The sequence below is a fragment of the Perca fluviatilis genome, chromosome 6, assembly GCF_010015445.1.
Source record: "Perca fluviatilis chromosome 6, GENO_Pfluv_1.0, whole genome shotgun sequence".
In the NCBI taxonomy this organism is placed as follows: Eukaryota; Metazoa; Chordata; class Actinopteri; order Perciformes; family Percidae; genus Perca; species Perca fluviatilis.
In genome coordinates this window covers 15,714,077-15,733,178 of record NC_053117.1, presented here as the reverse complement: position 1 = coordinate 15,733,178, position 19,102 = coordinate 15,714,077, and the positions used below count along the sequence as shown (strand labels likewise).

At 41.8% G+C, this 19,102-nt stretch overlaps 1 protein-coding gene across 7 annotated transcripts in view; it reads right to left on the bottom strand.

The window, feature by feature from the left end:
* Positions 1-19,102, bottom strand: part of mctp1a (multiple C2 domains, transmembrane 1a) — a 138,719-nt gene that overhangs the window by 42,338 nt on the left and 77,279 nt on the right. For 6 of the 7 annotated variants that reach the window (XM_039802831.1, XM_039802832.1, XM_039802833.1 and 3 more), the window contains 6 exons: positions 11,634-11,727; positions 6,741-6,843; positions 5,785-5,887; positions 5,079-5,180; positions 4,506-4,580; positions 2,105-2,224 (listed from right to left, as the gene is read on the bottom strand). In XM_039802831.1, the coding sequence (XP_039658765.1) occupies positions 2,105-2,224; positions 4,506-4,580; positions 5,079-5,180; positions 5,785-5,887; positions 6,741-6,843; positions 11,634-11,727 (597 nt within the window). The remainder of the gene's footprint in view (positions 1-2,104; positions 2,225-4,505; positions 4,581-5,078; positions 5,181-5,784; positions 5,888-6,740; positions 6,844-11,633; positions 11,728-19,102) is intronic. The other variant, XM_039802834.1, reaches the window with a different exon arrangement.

The following is a 19,102-nucleotide window of genomic DNA, read 5'->3' as shown; positions in this document are numbered from 1 at the left end:
ATCCACAAAATAACACAAATATATGAAAACACTTTAAATTCCCTCCCTCGGGCTCACTTAGCAGTTAAGAAGTGTGCACCTTTGTAAGCTTAGAGGTTGAATTGCCCACAACTCCACCAGCTACAGCCGTGTTGGAAAGTTAAGTGTAACATCTGTCTAGAAAGACAGCCAGACAGAAACACACGTGCACATGTGAACAGACACACATGCCCGTAATCACACACAGCCGTACACCTTCATGAACGCACCACCTTGGCCAGATGGCCCCCCATAAAAACCCACTTAAAGAGATGAGCGAAGTGATTAAGAGGCCTCTCAAAGTGAGGGAGAAATGAGAGAGGGATGAAGAAATGGAAGGGAAAGGAGGGAGTACCTGTGTAGAGAAGAGGCCCTAAATACTCTGATGCTTTTAGCTAAGTGCACACTTCTACGATAACAGACTCCCAAAAGAGCAAGGGGGGTGGGGGGGTGGGGAGAGGAAAAGCACAATGACACCTAAATTTCAGACTTTCTATAAACTATAAAACGTTACGTCCTTGGCCTAGATACATCCTTTATCGTCTTCTGAATACTTTGAATTTAAGTGAGTACAATGAGAATATGAATAGTCGGCACTGTTACTCAGAAACAGATGTACTATACGCTGTTTCCACAAAAGGGTGAAGGGCTATACAAGGCATGTGCATGTGTGCTGACATTGAAGCTTTTTGTCTGATATTTTCATTTTACTTCCAAAAGATGAGGGGGGGGGCTCACGCCCAGTTCAGAGAAAATGCAAACGTACATGCACATGCCAGGCTCACACACACACACACACACACACACACACACACACAGAGAGGGAAAATGTTAACTGATCAATACTCTGTCTCTTCTGACCCATGTCTTGTGATGACACTGTGACCTGCTGTACAAACACACACATGCAGCCTCTACAGAGGCGAAACTGGTGTCAGACAGCCAAATGCTGCTGATGTCTAATGTCTGCTGTGGAGACACTCTGTGCCCCCATGGTAAAGGGCTGGGGCGGGGCGGGGCCACCTGTCCTGTAGCTACTTAAGTCAGGACACTAAACCAGACAGGATTAAATGCCTGCTCTGTCATCTTTAGGGTAGGATCCTCCATGCAGCCGCTCACCACCCTGCAGGAGAATGTCTTTTACGGATAGCTCTGCTGTCCAATTACACTTCACCTTTTAATACCAGACACAGATGACAGGAGGGAGAGGGAGAGAGGGCAGAGAGAAAGAGAGAATAGATGAAGAGGAGGCTGACGGGAGAAGAGAGAAAGAAGCTGCCATTTCCACTGTCCTGTGTGCACGAACAGCTTGACACACTCCGATAGATTATAGCTGCATTTCCTAAGTATTTCGATGTCTGACGGTCTCATTTAAAATAGTGTTTAGGCTGGAACACCAACTCTCCACTCATTCCCAGCAACTGAGTGCCAAAACAGACACTTGCCACGTATATAGCATGTGTGCTTTGACATTTAATACAAAGCCAGAAAAAGGGATGTAATCGAGACAATCGAGACTTGATATCATATCAAGATATTTGAGTGTGTGAGTAACAGTCTGTAGTGCGGGTTAAAGTGTGGGAATGTACTTAACTGTGCTTGAGACATCAACAAGCCCTCGTGTTAGAGTGTGCAATTACCAGTGAAGGATCCATACTTTGTTAGCAGAAATGGTCCTACAGCCTCTGTGAACATGTTGCTCTCCTGCTGCGTGTATGCAGATGCTAACTGGCATAAAAAGTGTAATCAGTCAAATATATAACAACTATTGTTAGTCCATTTAGAATGGTACTGATCCATCAATGTGAGTGGGGCTCATTTAATATCAAAGTGTGATGTAATTATTCTAACAAAATAGTAGGCCCAACTACATTTAGGTACACTTCTGAGATGGTCTTTCTTCTACATTAAATTCTTAATACACCAAACTAATGATACAGCATAATCGTCTTTGTGGCGAAAGGATGATTGTACACAAAAAGATACAAGAAATTAGATCCCGTTTCAGTTTCTGAGCAAATTTGTATGTGATATGCTACAAATTATGGTACTGTATATGTATATATCTAAGTGCACCTCTACGTACTACAAAAGCACAGATGCTCCTCTGTGGAGAGTCCCATTCAAAGCAGCTGTTGATGTAGCAGCCTGTGTTGATCAGGAACATGATGCAGCGTCTAACTCTGTTGAAGTTTTGCAACAGCAGCTGAAAATGAGACAAAAACAAAAAGTGAACATTTAAGGTCAGAAATGTAGCAAGGAAAACAGCATGGTGTTATTTACATGATAATTCACTCCATTATAAAAGCATAAGTACGTACACATATAAACCTTCAGTAAAAACAGACCTAATAACATGCTGTACTGTGAATATGTGACCGATGAGATTCTGTGTGACAACAAGGTTTGTGACTTTTCTACATAAGCTGCACATGTACTGTATAGTGTTTCAAAGGTTGTTTCAAAAGACAAAGTAAACAGGAGCAAAATTATTATTACAAACGTGAGCACAGCTTTTACAGCCCATCTCTGATCTAGACATTTGTGAGGACAGAATGTTATAGAGGTCAATTCCCCCTCTTTTATGTTAATTGTGCTGTGAATTCATCACAATTTAGAAAGTAAATATGTTACATCGTACAATTATCACCATAGCTAAAATGGCAGAAAGTCCTAATATGGTAAGTTCAAACCCCACTGTGTCTCATTCTGCTGTCACTTTGGAAAGTTAATTGGAGCATTAACTTTTACAACTTGAGATTTGCAGCTTTGACCTCACTTTGGCTTCCATATTACAACTTAACAGCACTGAGGACACCATGAGGTGTGTTTTTCCTTCTTTGGACAGCTATATAAGGATGTGGATCAGCATACAGGACAAATGGCTGCTTTGAGTGTGACAAGCTGACTCCCAATGTTTCTTTAAGTCTACTCTCCCAGTGATAAAGTTAAGTACAATAATAACAATTTCCAACTCACTCCCTGGGTTCTCTGTGCATTTTGGCCAGATATGAGAGAGAACTGGCTAACTGCTGTCATCCCCATGGGTTGCCAACCATTCAGGGAATAACATAACAGCAGCGCAGAACTCCAACCACCCAATCAGGTCACCACCAGGAGAAAGTGCTCCCAAAGGACAAACTGTCTCTGCAGATCGCTGTACAAAAAATTCTAGGCCATTATTTTACTCTTTGGAAAATCGCTTGTGTGTGTTTGAATGCGTGTATACTGTGGGTATTCAGTATGTGTTTGCAGCACTACAGTAAAGTCTATTACTTGTCTGTACTGTATGTATGTGGTTAGGGGTGGCTTGGCTGCTTTGATGCTTGATGAGGAGGATTCCTCCTTCTCTATGTATAATTATGTGAAGCATTTTGTTGCCAAACTGAGGATGACTGTATGGTGTCCTGCTGGGGAGACAAAGACCCTGAGGACAGCAAGACTGAATTATCCATTTCCACGTTCCTCAGCGCAAGCACTTGATGTACATGCTGTACTCTTCTGGGCTCATTATTGCCATAACTGCCTTGATAAGAATATTTCATTTTTCATAAATTATTTTAAAGAGTGCCTTGAGTTATTCCTTAAAAACACTTAGAAAAGTGGTAATGTCATTTATTAAGTAAAATGTCATAATTACAAATAAATGGTTTCGTTTGGCAGGCAGCTTATGAGTTTTTTTTTTCTTTACTGTGTGTGTGTGTGTGTGTGTGTGTGTGTGTGTGTGTGTGTGTGTGTGTGTGTGTGTGTGTGTGTGTGTGTGTGTGTGCCACACTAAGCAGCAAGCAACAGCAGGGGAGCTGCTACCGCACAAAAGAGCCCTCACGGGGCAATCCTCTAAAGCAGCCAGTGACATCATCATTGCGAGACGCTGACATGGGTCATCTCTATGAGTCAGAGGCGAAATGGAGATGAAAAAAAGATTCTGCACTTGGGAGTAAAGCGTAGAGTGAGCAGAGACAGAGAGCAACAGAGAAGGCAGAAACAGTGAGGAAAAGAGGGAATAGATGGAGGTCTGACAAAAGCGTGTGCTGTGCTCGGCTGTGCATGGTGCAGCATTGACTGCTGAGCCCAAACGGTCACTCATATGACATGTCTGATGTGGGCCAGCCCCTACTATTCAGCCCTTTGTGGTGCCGCCACACTGAGCGGCGTGACAATGAAGTGCAAAGCAGCAGTGGCAAAGAGGGCCAACTATAAGGATGGCCAATCTACTTATGCACCCCAGAGCTGACAGCTTGACATTTCTATTCACCGCTCAGAGTGGTTGCAAGGGGGGAACAGATGAGAGAAGGGAGAGAGGAGGGAAGGAAAAAAAAAAAGAAACTAAATGCTGTTTTTCCTTCAATCACCCTGTTCTATCGTGCCCACACAGTTGTTGTGGTTTACAAGGTGCCACTCTCCAGGCTTGTTGGTTTTGCATCAGACATTTGAGCAGAATAGGGGGTACAGTGGTGGACAGGGGCAGTAGATAAATGTTGGCTGACCTGTTTGGACACTCTGGGCTCCTCCTCGATGTACTTCTGCTCAATGGGAATCAACGTCCCGAGACCAGCCTTCACCTGGAGGATGGAGTGAACACACACAGCCTCATAAACAGCAAACGGTGAGAGTGAAATTACACTAATTTCAAATAATACAGATAAATAAAATGGCAGAGATGATGACAATGAATTAGCCAGGAGCTATTTTTTTTTTTTTATTAGTTTTTAAGGTTTTTCTAACACAGCGTAATTATACTGGCAGCACATGCATAGAGCGTGCCCCATGTCAGAGGCTAGAGAGAGCGAGAGAGAAAGCTGTAAGATGGCCGCTATAGGACACACACAGCGATGGTGAATGGGCGAACAAAGGCTGTTGAGAGGGAGTCTTCGATAATTAAAGCCAAAACGAGGACGAGGGACAAGGGACGAGGGATGAGATGGAAGCAAGGGAGGGGGGACAAACAGAATAAAGACAACAGCAGCGAAGGGTGCTGGAGAGAACAATGGGTGGTGGGGGGCAAAATAAAAAAAATAAAAATCAGGGTGGAGAATCAAAAAAGCTAAAGAAAGACTTACAGCATTAAAAATCACGTCTATTTCGAGAAAGATGACCCCTTTTGTTGGCCCTGTCAGCTCCTTGCTTTTCAAGGCGTAGGCTTTGCGTTCTCCATTTTGGATCTGTGGGAGAGGGACATGACAGGCGTCTGTCTGGCAATACCCGGCTGAATCGGCTCCCCGGGCCACCTTTGAACCCCAGCTGCTGGCGCTGACAGGGAACCCAAAACAACTGTGGCAACTCTGACAAGTACCTGTTCATTACCCACTGCAGCTCGGCTCTGTCAAACAGAAATTAACTATCCTGGGGAATCATACTGTACAGCAGAGCATGGATATATTAGACTCACAGTACTTTCACAGGCACATCTATATTTTTTCCAAATACAAAAGACACTCTTCTGTCTCTTTTTCTATAAATCGCATCGTTCCATCTCTCGATCAGTGTCATTTTCATATCATCTCTCATCCCCTCACTTTCTTTCTTCTCACCTATCAATCTCTTCTTTTTTCTCAGCTTCTCTTCCATTTTTTTTTTTCTCTCCTTCCTGTCATTTCCTTCTCTTTGTGAAATAACAACAGTCTCATCTGTGGAGTTGCAAAAATAACCTCTGCTTTTTATATCTTTCACTGTGCGTTTTCATTCTTTCCGTCGCTCTATGTTCTCTCTATTACCCCCAAAGGAAAAGAAAAAAGAAACACAGACAGAAATCTGCCTTTGACTCACATTTAGCAGAGGAATAGCCACTTTCCCCAGGAAGTCTGCACTTCTGTCTCGGTCTTCGTCGTAAACAGTGACCTCAAGTACTGAATGGATGTCCTTCACGTTACTGGACCACACACAAAGACAACAACAATGACATAGATCCCAAAATATGGGTTACAAACTGAAAAACTGTGAAAGCTATCATGTCATGCAAAAGCTTCTCTAAATGTTTAAGACTCACAGAAAAACAATTTAAAATCTGAAACACTATATGAGGCATAACATCTATTACATTTACATAAATGTTTAAAAATCCCCATTAACATGCTTTATGTCATATTCTACTACATTACTGCATGAGCTAAGTAGAACTAAAGTGTGAGGCTCAGACGTGTCATCTTTTGAAAACTAGGCTAGAAAGAAGATAGCTGATGTTATGTATAGAAAGGAGGCTATGAGAAAGATGTGCACTGAAAGAATGACTAAATTAATCTGTCCCATCACTGGGAATTCACAAGTTTGTACCCTAGAATAAAATGGTATCATATATGCTAGGAATTATGCAGAGTTAGATCTACGTTAACATTTACCTATGATGTCAGTGTAACTATACATTTTAAACAAGATCTTTTTTAAATAAGGAAAAGAGTGGTAAGCCTTCTTTTTCTCTTATGTAAATGTCTTCCTGGATTTACTGTAGGCATACAACACATTATAAAAACACTATACTATATATATATATATATATATATATATATATATATATATATATATATATATATATATATATATATATTCGTCTCAGTCTCAGTCTCAGTATGTATGTTATATATATATATATATATATATATATATATATATATATATATATATATATACATATTGAGACTGTTCAAAATGTACATGTTAAAAAACACATTTTTATTTTCATTACTGCAAACTGTGTGTGACATGTGGGTATTGTAAAAGCCACTCACAAAGTGAAGACCTTGTTCCACTCAGGGTTGAGGTTTTTGTAGACTGTGTGCGTCTGCAGCCGATCGTTACTCAGTTCCACCACGCAGAATGGGTCACTCTTACCTGCCGAGCAAAAAAAAAAAAAAGCATACAAGAATGACCTTCATAGGAAAGAGATATTTAAATACAGTAGACACTAAACTTTTGTTAGCTTGAGGTTTCAAGGAAAGCGAGAATCTTAATTCCAGCAGTTTTTGTCCATCTCCAATCCCTCATATTATTAAGACAGATAGTGAATAGCATCCTCCCCTTCTACCACATGTCAGCTCCAATACCCTGGACTTATCAGAACTGTCATAATATGATTCTTTCATTTTTAGCCCTGATGCCATATATATTATAAAACAGTATATCAGTGGAACAGCTGCAAGCCGTTTCTAGTAACACCATGGAAACATGGACGACTAGAAGATAAGCTCCAGGACAACTATGCCCTGGGCAGTCACAAGGAGGGGGTGGGAGAGTGAAAAGAGAGAGAAGACTTTGAGAATAGATGGTGCCGAGAACACAGAGGGCGATGTGGCTCTGAAGGCCACAGAAGTTCAAAGTAGAAGATAAAGACAGCCGAGAAGGGGTGTGAGAAACATAGCTGGTCCATGATTAGCGATTCCGAGCGAGCGGTAAGACGGTAGCGGCAACAGCCTCCTCATCCTTTCTGCTTTGTTATATTGACATAAATGTAAATAAAATAAAAACAGTGAAAAGGTTTTTGAATATTAAAATAGAAATGTAACTCACATGTTTATTTAAAAGGGAAAGCCCTGCTGCACAGAGTTTATACACTGGCAGCAACAATGGTTTCATGGATATAAAAAGTCATTTTGCAGTAATAACAAAACAACTAAACAACTAAATTACTTTAAAAACTCAAGGATCACATAGGAAATAATTTGCGTGATCTGTTGCTGCCAAAAGATAAAACTTGAATACACTGCGTATGAACTTTAAAGACTCTCAGATGTTATAAAACATAGATATGATATATGGTTCACTATAAATCATATTCATTAATGCTAATTCATTCCGAACAAAACTTTCAATTCAGAATTTACTACAGTTATGTAACTGGGTAGAGAGAGGGTGAGGAGAAATAAACATAATCACAGAGTTATTTCCTCCTCCTGAGAATAGCATACTCTACTATAATAATCAAAACCAGTAATGTCCTATATATTCTATATTTGTTTACTAACATCTTACATTTCAATTTCTTTGTACACAAAAAGAAGTGAGACCAGCTCCCCATGCCTGCCAGCCCACCTCCCTTCGATTGCCTCAAAATGAACTAAAAACAACAAAACTCTTAATTCTGGCTTTGATCATTCTTTTTTATTAAAACTGTCGGGAGCCCTTGTGCTGTTTGTTCAAGCTTATCACTTGAAAAGACTGGGTCAGGAAGTTAAAAAAAAATAAATATGTCCCACACGAATTCCCACTGAAAATAGTGAGAATAGTGAAATGTTAGTAAAGCAGCAATGTTGCATAGTAAGACTTAATAAAGTTCCGATTGAGTTCAAAACCTTCCGCCACATTTCTGTATGTGCATGCGTGTGTGTGTGTGTGTGTGTGTGTCTCATGGGAAGCATGTCTGTGTGTTTGTGTGTACTGTGTTTTTTTGTTTGTGTGTGTGTGTGTGTGTGTGTGTGTGTGTGTGTGTGTGTGTGTGTGTGTGTGTGTGTGTGTGGGGGGGGGGGGGGGGGGGGGGGGGGGGGGGGGGGGGGGTTGCCTTTCATATCTGTTTGTGGGGCTCTATTGACGTAGAGTGTTTGAAGTGGATATTGACAGCTATGACTCCTACGATAGAAAACAAGATACATTAAAATAGACAAAAGGCAATAGACTCAGGTCCCACTTCTCAATCATTCTAGTCATATACATTTCTTGCATAGCACATCATTTATGTATTGTGTTCAAATGCTAATTATTCCTTGGACCCATCATGGATACACACAAACTAAAAAGAATATATTTTGCCAGCAGTTTTCACTCAATATTTTTACAGTAGTGAATATCTGAAATCGTCCTTAATTATCCGGGCGCTTCCATAGCATAAACGATTATAATGTTGTCCCCACAAATCAAGTCTGATTAAATTTAAATGCAATCATCCAAATTATAAGATGGAAATTATCTCTGCAGAACCCTGTCCCTCCCCCATTTTCTGTCTAATATTCTGTTTTTAATGACATGGCCGGCTGTGTTGCCACAGCGAGCCAGTTGTCATTGGTGATGAACTTTCACCTTATTGGCCGTCAGCACCAGAGGCGGCTGTCTTAACCAATTACACGCTCAGGTTTTGAGCGCCACTCAGAGATCATCCAGGTAATGTCCGAGCAAAGCTCCTCCCCCCCTCTGGGTCCCGTCTCTGTGGCGCTGGCAGGGGGGTTTGAGCGAGGAGCGGGCTCAAACTCATTTCAGCGTGCCCCAAGATAAGTGTGGAGGAAGAATACAGCACGGAGACGAGGGCGCGCGCTGTAATTGCCTCGCAGGAAGCTTAGAGTTAGTGAGGAGTTTGAGGTTGGAGAGGGAGCGCACGCTCTCGTGTGTCCGTATAATCACAACTAATTATGGTTCACACTTTAAAATGTAAATCAACCGCATTTTTGTTGCATTTATTACAATACAATGAGGCTATACAATTTTATCTACAGTAGTCCTCCATGTGTCAAGTGATGCCGTGCAGAATCCACACTTTACTGACAGGTTTTGTTGTGATATTTAGTGAAAAAAGAAAGAAGTCTACAGGTGCTATGGTGTTGCCGTTGGAAGCGCATGTGTGCGTGTGTCCATGTGTGTGTTACTATTGAAATGTAATAACAGTATAGCATCCACTCAGGGGGACAAGAGCTGGCAGACAAAAAGGATTGTTGGTTTTAGAGACTATTTTCAGTTATCCTACTCGGGCTGGAGAGGAGCTACTCCACAAAAACACTTCAATTAGAGAGAGAGAGATGGCCAGAGAGGAGAGAGAGGGGAGGAGCAGGGAAAAAGATGGGAGAGGAGACAGGCAGCCTGAATGGGAGAGATGGTGAACTCTCCCTCTCTCCGTTTGTCTGTCCGTCTGTTTGTCTCTCACCTTGCTCCTGACCCTCTCTTGGTCTGGGCTGTTAAAATAGCGTGTTCATGTGGTTGAAGGCTCTTATGTGGCTCTTACAGCGCTATTGTTTCTGACACACACACACACACACACACACACACACACACACACACACACACACACACACACACACACACACACAAGAATAAGCCATCTCGAAACAACCCCTTTGCCTGTCGGTTATCTGTATCAGTTTACCTACTGTATCTATCTTTGTTGGGCCAAAGACATTTAGACAGCCAAATAAGGTTACACATTGGACTGTCTAAATTTGAGAGGTCTTTGGCTTAAACAAAAAATGCATGAAAAACCTACATGTGAAACCAAAGCCCAAAAAGCTGTTTGGTTTTGTGAATATATAATCTCATGTGGAAACATCTTCGCCTGTATTGTGTTTTTTAGCACATGATGAAAATGTTTAAATGTACTGTATTATTTAATGTTCACATTCTCTGAAAAGCTTATTCTTATTCTTTGTCAGTCTTATTTTAAAAAAGCACATTTGTTGTGCGTTTTCAAATCTGAATTCAACACTTTTTTCCAATTGTTTTGTATTCATGTCTTAGTAGTTTCTATGTAAAATATTAGCCCTGGTCGGCACCACGACATGCTGCACTTTAACTGTGAAGTAAGCCTGTAGCAATAATTTCAAATCACCACAGGCTGCAGAGGCACTGCTCCGAAATCACACATGTTCTCTATGACCACGTCAAACCAGCGGAGACAAAGTGAAAGGCAAACAAACAGCCACTAGCCATTATATTTCCACAGTTTTACTCTTTCGTTTTTTTGGATGGATCCATGGGGCTCAGACTGAGTCATGAGCTCTACAACGAGGTCACGGAGCAGATTTCTGCAAAGAGTGAAATACAAGAGGCAGAGAGCCATTAGCCCTGCACTCTGGCTGCTCCGGTCGCTCCACGCAATAACCCAAATCAACCAGCTCCACTCTGTATTGGCTAATGGGACTGTTTAAAATGGAGAAAAACTAACTCTCTCTCTTTCTCTTGCTCACACACACACACACACACACACACACACACACACACACACACACACACACACACACACACACACACACACACACACACACACACACACACACACACACACACACACACACACACACACACTTCCTTCTCTCTACTAGATAATACAGAGTGAAAAACTAGGCCTGTCCACTGTAGACCTAATTAAAAGTAAGAATTAATGGAGAATGGAGGATTCAGAGAGAGCAAGCAGAGAAAGAGCGGGAGGAGGGAGAGAGATTTGTTGGTTCAAATATGTACTTTTTCTCTATTATTCAAATGAGCAGCCTGCATCTTTTCTAAAAATGCAGTGACAAATTTTGCGTCCTGCACAAAGTAGACTTTAACTCTCTCTGAGGATTCTCGCAGAGGATCATCCCTTAAACCAAAATTAAACCCTGACGTTATCTTTGGCTAGATTTATGGCAGATTGCTGGTGGAGGAAAATGTGCCACGGAAATGTCAAAATGGAAAACTCAAGCAAAAGTTATTTAAAGCAAAAAATTCTCTTATTACTGATAGTATTACTATTATTATTATCATCAGATGCTCTGTGGTGCTCGATGATAGTGAAGTATCAACAGAAACTGCAAAGCAGCAGCAAAAGTGGAAGCATATTTGTCAGATTATTTTTAAGTGTATGAATATATGAGTGAAAAATGAAGAGACTAACTTTTAACAATGTATATGAGAATGGCAGAGGTTATAGTCCTGTTGTTTGGCCTTACCTGTGACATCTGCTGCCATCAGTCCCTCAGCCCTGATGACCTTTACCTGCACCACCCCGACATCCTTCAGGTTGTTGAACGACCTCCACAGGCTCTGAAACATCACGGGGACAGGGGTCAAAGGTCAAAGAGGATGTCAAATTAGTATCGGAGAGAAAGGCAGGTCAATAGCCTGACATTTCATTAAGATAGGAAAGGGTAGGATATGTCCTTTAACAGTCCCTATTTGACAATGTAGAGTTGGCATTTATAGTCGGGTCTAACAGTCTAACAGAGGACAAATGGCCAGATTTAATTTCACTCAATAGCTGCGCTTGCCTGTTTGAAATGTTACTTAACTTTGTACTTTTTAGATAAAAATGGAACCTCACAGATTTTGGCAAAGAAGATGAGCCGTGCAGAAATATATTGTAAAAGGTTACACCGAACAAATGCAGTACACAGATTAAAATAGAACAAATAAGGGGTCATTGGAGAAAACAGGCAAGTTCAACACTATAACATGTTAAGTAGAACAACATCACAGAAAAACAGAATAGATTTCAGCGTTATATCTATTCCTAACTGATACAATGAGAAGGCTAACCCCAGGTCAGAAAGCATCAAAAACTTATAAACTTATAAAGTCTTATAAACTGTCCGCCCGTTGTAATTACAGTAAGAGTTTTTGTGCTTTTCCATTAACCTTTTAACTCAAAATGAACAAGTTAGTCAATTAGTCAGTTACAGAGGAAATAGTTCCCCAGTGTGTTTTGGTGTAAAGTAGTAATTCCCATAGTGTTTTGTATATTGACTATAAGGAGAGCAGTGTCAGTCTGAAAGTGTGGTGGCAAAAAATATATTTGTATGGGATTTTGGACATCCTCTCTCTGTCGCTAACATAAACAAAATGCTGAAGTTTGAATGCAGTTTTAAAAAATGTATTGTGTGAATTGTCAGTTTTTCAACCCAAGCCTGAATTCGCTCCCTGGTGCACACAGTCTGGATAATATAAAAAGAAAAAGCTGGCTGGTATTTATATATATATATATATATATATATATATATATATATATATAGATATATATATATATATATACACAATAGGAAAAAATTGCACTTGCATTATATAACCAAATAGGAATATTGAAGAAAAAATGTGCAAGAAATTAGATCCATGATTTGCACGTGATGCGATTGTGTCTGTACAGGGCTCATTGTTTACTGTGTACACTACTGCTTCTTCTGTGTTTGTTTGATTTATAGAGAGACGTAGAAAGAGCTTTAGGCCTAAAATATAATAATAGAGATATTGTGGTGAGTAGACACATCCAGTGAAGTGTGACTGGCAGTGATATAGTTATGAGGCAACACACACTGAGCTCCACACACACTGTCCAGTTTACACAACATTCAAACAAGAGGGGGGAAAAAAAACACAGTAACACTCATGATAAACAAACAAACTGTAAAAAAAAAAAAAAAATAGTCTGGCATACAGGCTTACTCACACAAACACACACCATCTCCCCGATATTTTTCTCCTTGCATGCTTACACACCACAAAGACACATTTACACAGTCAAGAGATGCCATGACGCCCTGTGATCGTCGGTATATGAGAAGGGAAATACTGTATGTTAGGGGTGTCCCCGACTAAGAATCTTCAAGTCTTGCTTATCGTCGACTGATCGCTAGATAATGTTTGTGTGTGTGTGTGTGTGTGTGTGTGTGTGTTGTGTGTGTGTGTGTGTGTGTGTGTGTGTGTGTGTGATGAAATATTCAGCTGGGATAAGGTTGTGTGTAAAGCTCCTTTTGTATGAAATCATGCAACTGATTAGGGAACAGACATAAAAAAAGAGTAGCTTCTTATTGCATACGTGGTGCAGGGGTGGAGAAGATTAATTAAAAGAGGTTTGGAGTGCGCGCTCGCGTGTCACTCAAGCAGTCAGCAGCTGGCACCCGGTGACGAGAAGCGGAGCGCACAGAGCAAAAGTCTGCTGTCCTGCTGCGCGTGCTCTCTACTTCTTTTACAATCCTCTTGTCATGATGTTTTTCTGCTACAAACGCGAACGTTGTCTCGGCTTCACCTGGCATATAACACGCTTGCAGGATTTGGTGATCATTGGGGCTGTTTGCTTTTCAAAGTGCACTCACACTTTAGATTTTTCCCAGACATTTTCAGTTAAAGGTTTAAATCCCTGCTGCCAAGATGCTTCTCCATCGGTCGTGGATCATGGAAAGTGGAACTTAAATCTGTCATGGGGCAGTTTGATTTTTTTCTTTCTTTTCACATTTTAATTTACAGCATTATATGTTGATATTTATATCATAATAATTAACTTGTAGGGAGAAGACAGGTAGTTATATGTAAAATCAGACATTGAGCACCCCCATATAGCCAAAATGGCATGATCCTCGTTTCATAACGCCTCTGCGAAGATTCGACTGAGAGATTAGCAGTCGAATCAGGATCTTTTGATTGAAGCATCGAATATTTGACTCTTCAGGGTCACCCCTACTGTATGTACAAGGTTTTAATAACCAGGAGAAAGAATGATGACTGTGTAAAATCTAGTCTGTGCACCCGCACAATAATAAACTCATGTTTTTGTTCACATCCAAATACTCAGGTAAAACACATGCATAGAAAACCTACACTGAGGCCAAATTGAGTAGCATGTCGGCATGTCTTAAAAGCAAAGTGGAAATGCACTTCACTTCAATTTATTTTTCTCTCTCTGGCAATAACCCCTTCCATCCCCACAGGAGTAATTATAATTTAAATTTCAGAGTCAGGGACAGGCTACAGACTTAATTCATTATTACCAACTCTGTCAGACTCTGCCTGTTTCCAGCGATATCATTGTCCAAAAGCTCTCTAAAGGAGATGAGAGGGGAGTGTGTGTGAAAGAAAGAGAGGGGGAAAGAGAGTATGTGAAAGAGGGAGAAAAAGAGACATACAGAGAGCGCGAGAGGGGACAACTCTCAATATTAAGGCACGATTTCTCTGAAGATACAGCTGCTTGTTGTGATTATTGGGGAGCAGCCAAGAAGAGAGAAAAAGTCAGGGAGAGGGCATGAGGGAGGCAACAGAGGAAGAGACGAGGGCAAACTAATGGCTAGTTAGTGTGTTAGTGTTCAACAGTAGTAGCCTAGCTGGGAATCGAACTTCATTAAAATTTTGGTACGGACGGAAATGTGTCTTTTGAACGTACATGTTCCACCAAAACAAGCTCCTTCCCGAGGCTATTTTGCAGAGGCAGTGTTGCTCCGTCCGCCGCCCAAGATGATTGTGATTGGTTAAAAGAAATGCCAATAAACCAGAGCACGTTTTTCTTCCATCCCGTAATGCTTTGTGGACTAGCCAGACCCTCCTCCGCAGCGCTGTGGAGGAGGGTCTGGCAATGCAAGACTAATGGCAAGTCTCAAAAAACATCTGGTCAGATTCATAATACGGTTTACTTATTCTTTATTAAGAAACTGACAGACTTAAGTCATAATTCACCAATTTAGACTTTTGTAATCTTGTTTAATTGTTTAATGAGTTCATGAGATCAGTTCTTGATTTAAATTTTAAAAAATGCTAACTTCAGCTGTTTTTGTTGAGGCAAAGTTCTTGTACAGCCGCTTCTGTGTGGACATTTAACATTTGAGAAGTTTGGCTTCCTCTGATAAAAAAAAAAAAAAAGGTCTCTATTGGAAAACATGTTTATGTGGTGTAAGGTACAGTGTCAAAAAATACCATTTTAGTATTGTACCAAAAAGACACTAGTATCATAATTTCAAACAATACCACAGCAGCCCGTATTGATACCCAAATACACAAAATGGCACAGAGTTTGAACAAAGAAAATGAGACAGAATTACTTCTTTAATGTATGGATGCAGAGATGTTTTTTTCACCCCCCCAACCCATCATCCAAACTCCATCCCTTCCTCCCACCGTACAGGCTCCTTGAGGGGACATTTAGGGTTCAGCCTCAATCCATGACTGGTGGAGAGAACACACTCATCCTCCACGAGGATCCAAATCCTCATCAGAAAGATAAAGAGTAAAAGATGGAGTAGACGGACAGACAGACAGACAGGTAGAGAGACAGCGAGATGAAGGGAGGCCATGACCAACCCCCACCCCCTCATTTACGTCTCCCCACACCCCCATCAGCCCGCAGGTGGAAGGACAGGGATGAGGAGGAGATGAAAAGGAGGGGGAAAAAAACTGGAAGGACAGAGTTGGCCTTCATAAAACAAACCCCCGCCCTGCCTGTGATTGACATCTTGTCACTGTGACATCTTCATCCCGTCTCTGTCACACTCAACAGACACACAAACACACAGATGAATCAGCCCCGGCATAGGCTTATGCCTCGCTGTCATCTTTGCATCGTGTCACCTTTCATCAGTGCTCCGTATAACATTTCACACAAAGCGTCTGCCGAGCAGCCACGCAGTTCAGGGGACGTTTAATCAAATGCCTGTGAAATGCTCAAACGCAAACCAAATGCTAACAACTTCCTCCCAATTCCCACTCCTGTTCATCAACTCAGGATCACTGTCTGTCAACATTCTCTCTCTAAGTTTGCTCTCTGCCCATCCCACACTTTACAGCAGCCCCTTATCTCACTTCCTGTCCAGGTTGTGTCCTTTCTCTTCACCTTAGAGCAGTGCACTGGAGTGGGTGGTATGTGTGTGTGTGTGTGTGTGTGTGTGTGTGTGTATGTGTGTGTATATACATTTGGGTGGGTGGTGAAGTGCCACCACTTCAGCGGAGGTCGCCATGTCCTCCTCTCATACACCCATCTTGCGGCCACCTCAGGCCCATTAAGAGCCATTAGTGTGTGTCCTCTTTTGCCATCATAATGCATAAATCTCTTTCTCTCCTTTTCCCTCTCTCCCTCTGTCCCTCTCTACTTCTGGGAAACAGTAATTAGGGATGAAGGAAAGGTTACGGTGAGAAATAGGACATCTAAGGCAGTTGTCACTAAGTGTATTGCATCGTGTTGCATATAGTCTAGCTCGGCTGTCAGCTGCATTCAAAGTAGTTTGCAGTAGAAAATCATCTGTACTCATTCACACGAATACATGCGGTACACATGCAAGTGTACAGAGGCAATCACACACCTGGCAGACACACACACACACACACACACAATGCAAAACAGCGAGAATGAGAGAGACATTAATGAGCTCAGCGCTAGCATCAGATCCCAGCACTCAGGTGTCTATTATCTGCTTTCTTCAATGGACACAGATTGGGATGAGGAAAAACACCTGCCAAATACAACACAGTGACCTCCTTGTGACCACATAAGGTGTGGCATGTGTATGTGAGTGTTCATGTGTGTGTGACAAAGACGTGTAGAATTTAAAATCCGCAATGTCTTCTTAGCCGTTCAGGTTATTAAACTGAGTGTGCATGCATGTAGGTGTGTGCGTTTTTATTTGTTTGTTTTTTCCAATACCCACACTGCCTTAATGTAACATTGTGTGTGTGTTTTCCTGATTGCTGAAGGCTGGCACGGGCAGAGGATTTCAATTGTTTTCTCTTCCTCATTCTCATATGTGAAGGTATCTGCTCTTTAAAGCTGTGATGATGACAGCATGGTACTTGTATTGCTCCGCCAACCCCCATCTTTTTATTAGATAGCTGATGCAGGAAGGTACTGTTTTTGCATGTGTCTGTTTGTGTGTGCCTGTTTGTGATTAGCAGTAGTGGATGCTTTGTGCAGGCTTGCGCTGGACAGCTGATTTCAGGCTGATAATGCCAGTAAAAATGTGCCAGAGCGTAATAACATACACCTACACATGCACACACATACACACACTGGGCAGATTAGTGGGCTTTGAGCAGCACTGTTATGTATTAGTGGTGGTACTTGGTCTTATCAGTGCTCTTTGATAAGGTACATCTTTATTAAATTCTCTAACTGAAAGACGGCCAGTCTGGGGAAAAGGAATATGTTAATAGGTAGAGACCATTCAAGTCTTTAAACCGACCTTACTGTGCCCCTCCATAAGCACCCCCCCCCCCCACACACACACACACCTTCCTCCACCCTCTATCGCTCCATCCCTTCATCGAACGGGAGGGCCACAGTGGCGGCAGACAAAGAGTTGAGGCTGCCGGGAGAGCGGGAGAGAGAAGGAGGCAGGAAAAGAGGCAGGCGAAGGAAGGAAAATGTCTCGCCTCCAGCCGAGCAGAAAAACGAGGTCTGCACGAGTTGTGAGAGAGGTGAAATGGCTTTTTCTTTTCATTTTACACGCCTTCCCTTCCCGGTGCAACCCTCATCCTTTACCACTCGCCCCCTATTACACACACTCACACAAACACACACTTGCGCTCCCCGCCCTCATTTTGCGGCTCTGAGGAGAGGCACACTGTCTGTATGTCTCAGTCCAAGAGCTCCCCCCTCTGATCTTGGGCGGTTGCTGCAGTGCGATGCAGACTGGTCAACCTCCTGTGGCTAGCCAATAAGGCACCGCCACGGTTATGTAGGTCGTGACACCCGTGTTCGGCCTGTGGAGCCTCGCCGCTGGTGCCTATGCACACACCGAAAGACGCAAACACACACCGCTTAGACGTACCTTTAACTGAAATTAGAACACATTCTATTATTCTGATATCACAAAATAAACACACATGTACAGTTTACCCGCACATAAAAGCATATGTTACTAAGTGGTACTCGTGAGAAAATGTGCGCCAACAATTCTCCTAGACAATTAAATCTCATAATGGTTACACAAATATTGTATCTTTTTTTGGTCATTAAGCCCTAAATGAAACTAAAAACATTTGTAGTAAAACATTTCTTACATTTTCTATTACAAGTCATGACTCAAAGCAAATATGGCTGCTGCATTGAGTGCTAAATGCTGATTGTGTTGATGTGCAGAGAAATGTCCCATGTCAAGGCTGTCAGTGAACAAAACCTTTTGAAAGTGTGTGTGAGCATGTGTGTGAGTGTCTCTTTTGTAGCAGGGAGTGAAGATGACAGGGTGTTAGGGGTTAACTAGGCTAAGACAAAGACATAGGCTGAAACCATTGTGTTGAGTGGAGGGCCTCTGAGGCAGATGGGGCCTTAGGGCTCTCGCTCTCTCTTTCTCACTCTCTCGCTCTAATACTGAGCTCAAATCAATGACAACTGGCTAACAAGCCAAGCCATTTTACACACAAATAAATGAGCCCATATGCATTAATCATAAATGAACAACTCACTGCAGGATGCTGATGCAAAAACTGCACAATACTGGTGGCGTGAATCAGAGCAACAGCAACAAACCAGCGATGTGAGCCTCCATCCTTTCCAAACAGTAAGTAAGTCTAAACCTCTCAAACCCCTTTGTGAATCTAATCATCTCCCCCTTCACCCACTCCTCTGCTCAAAACTCGGCAGATTAGCTTGCAAAAAAAAAAGAGACTTTTCTAGATGAGTAAGTGACATTCGTTATGAAAATGTGAATCAATTGTAAATTTACAACAATCA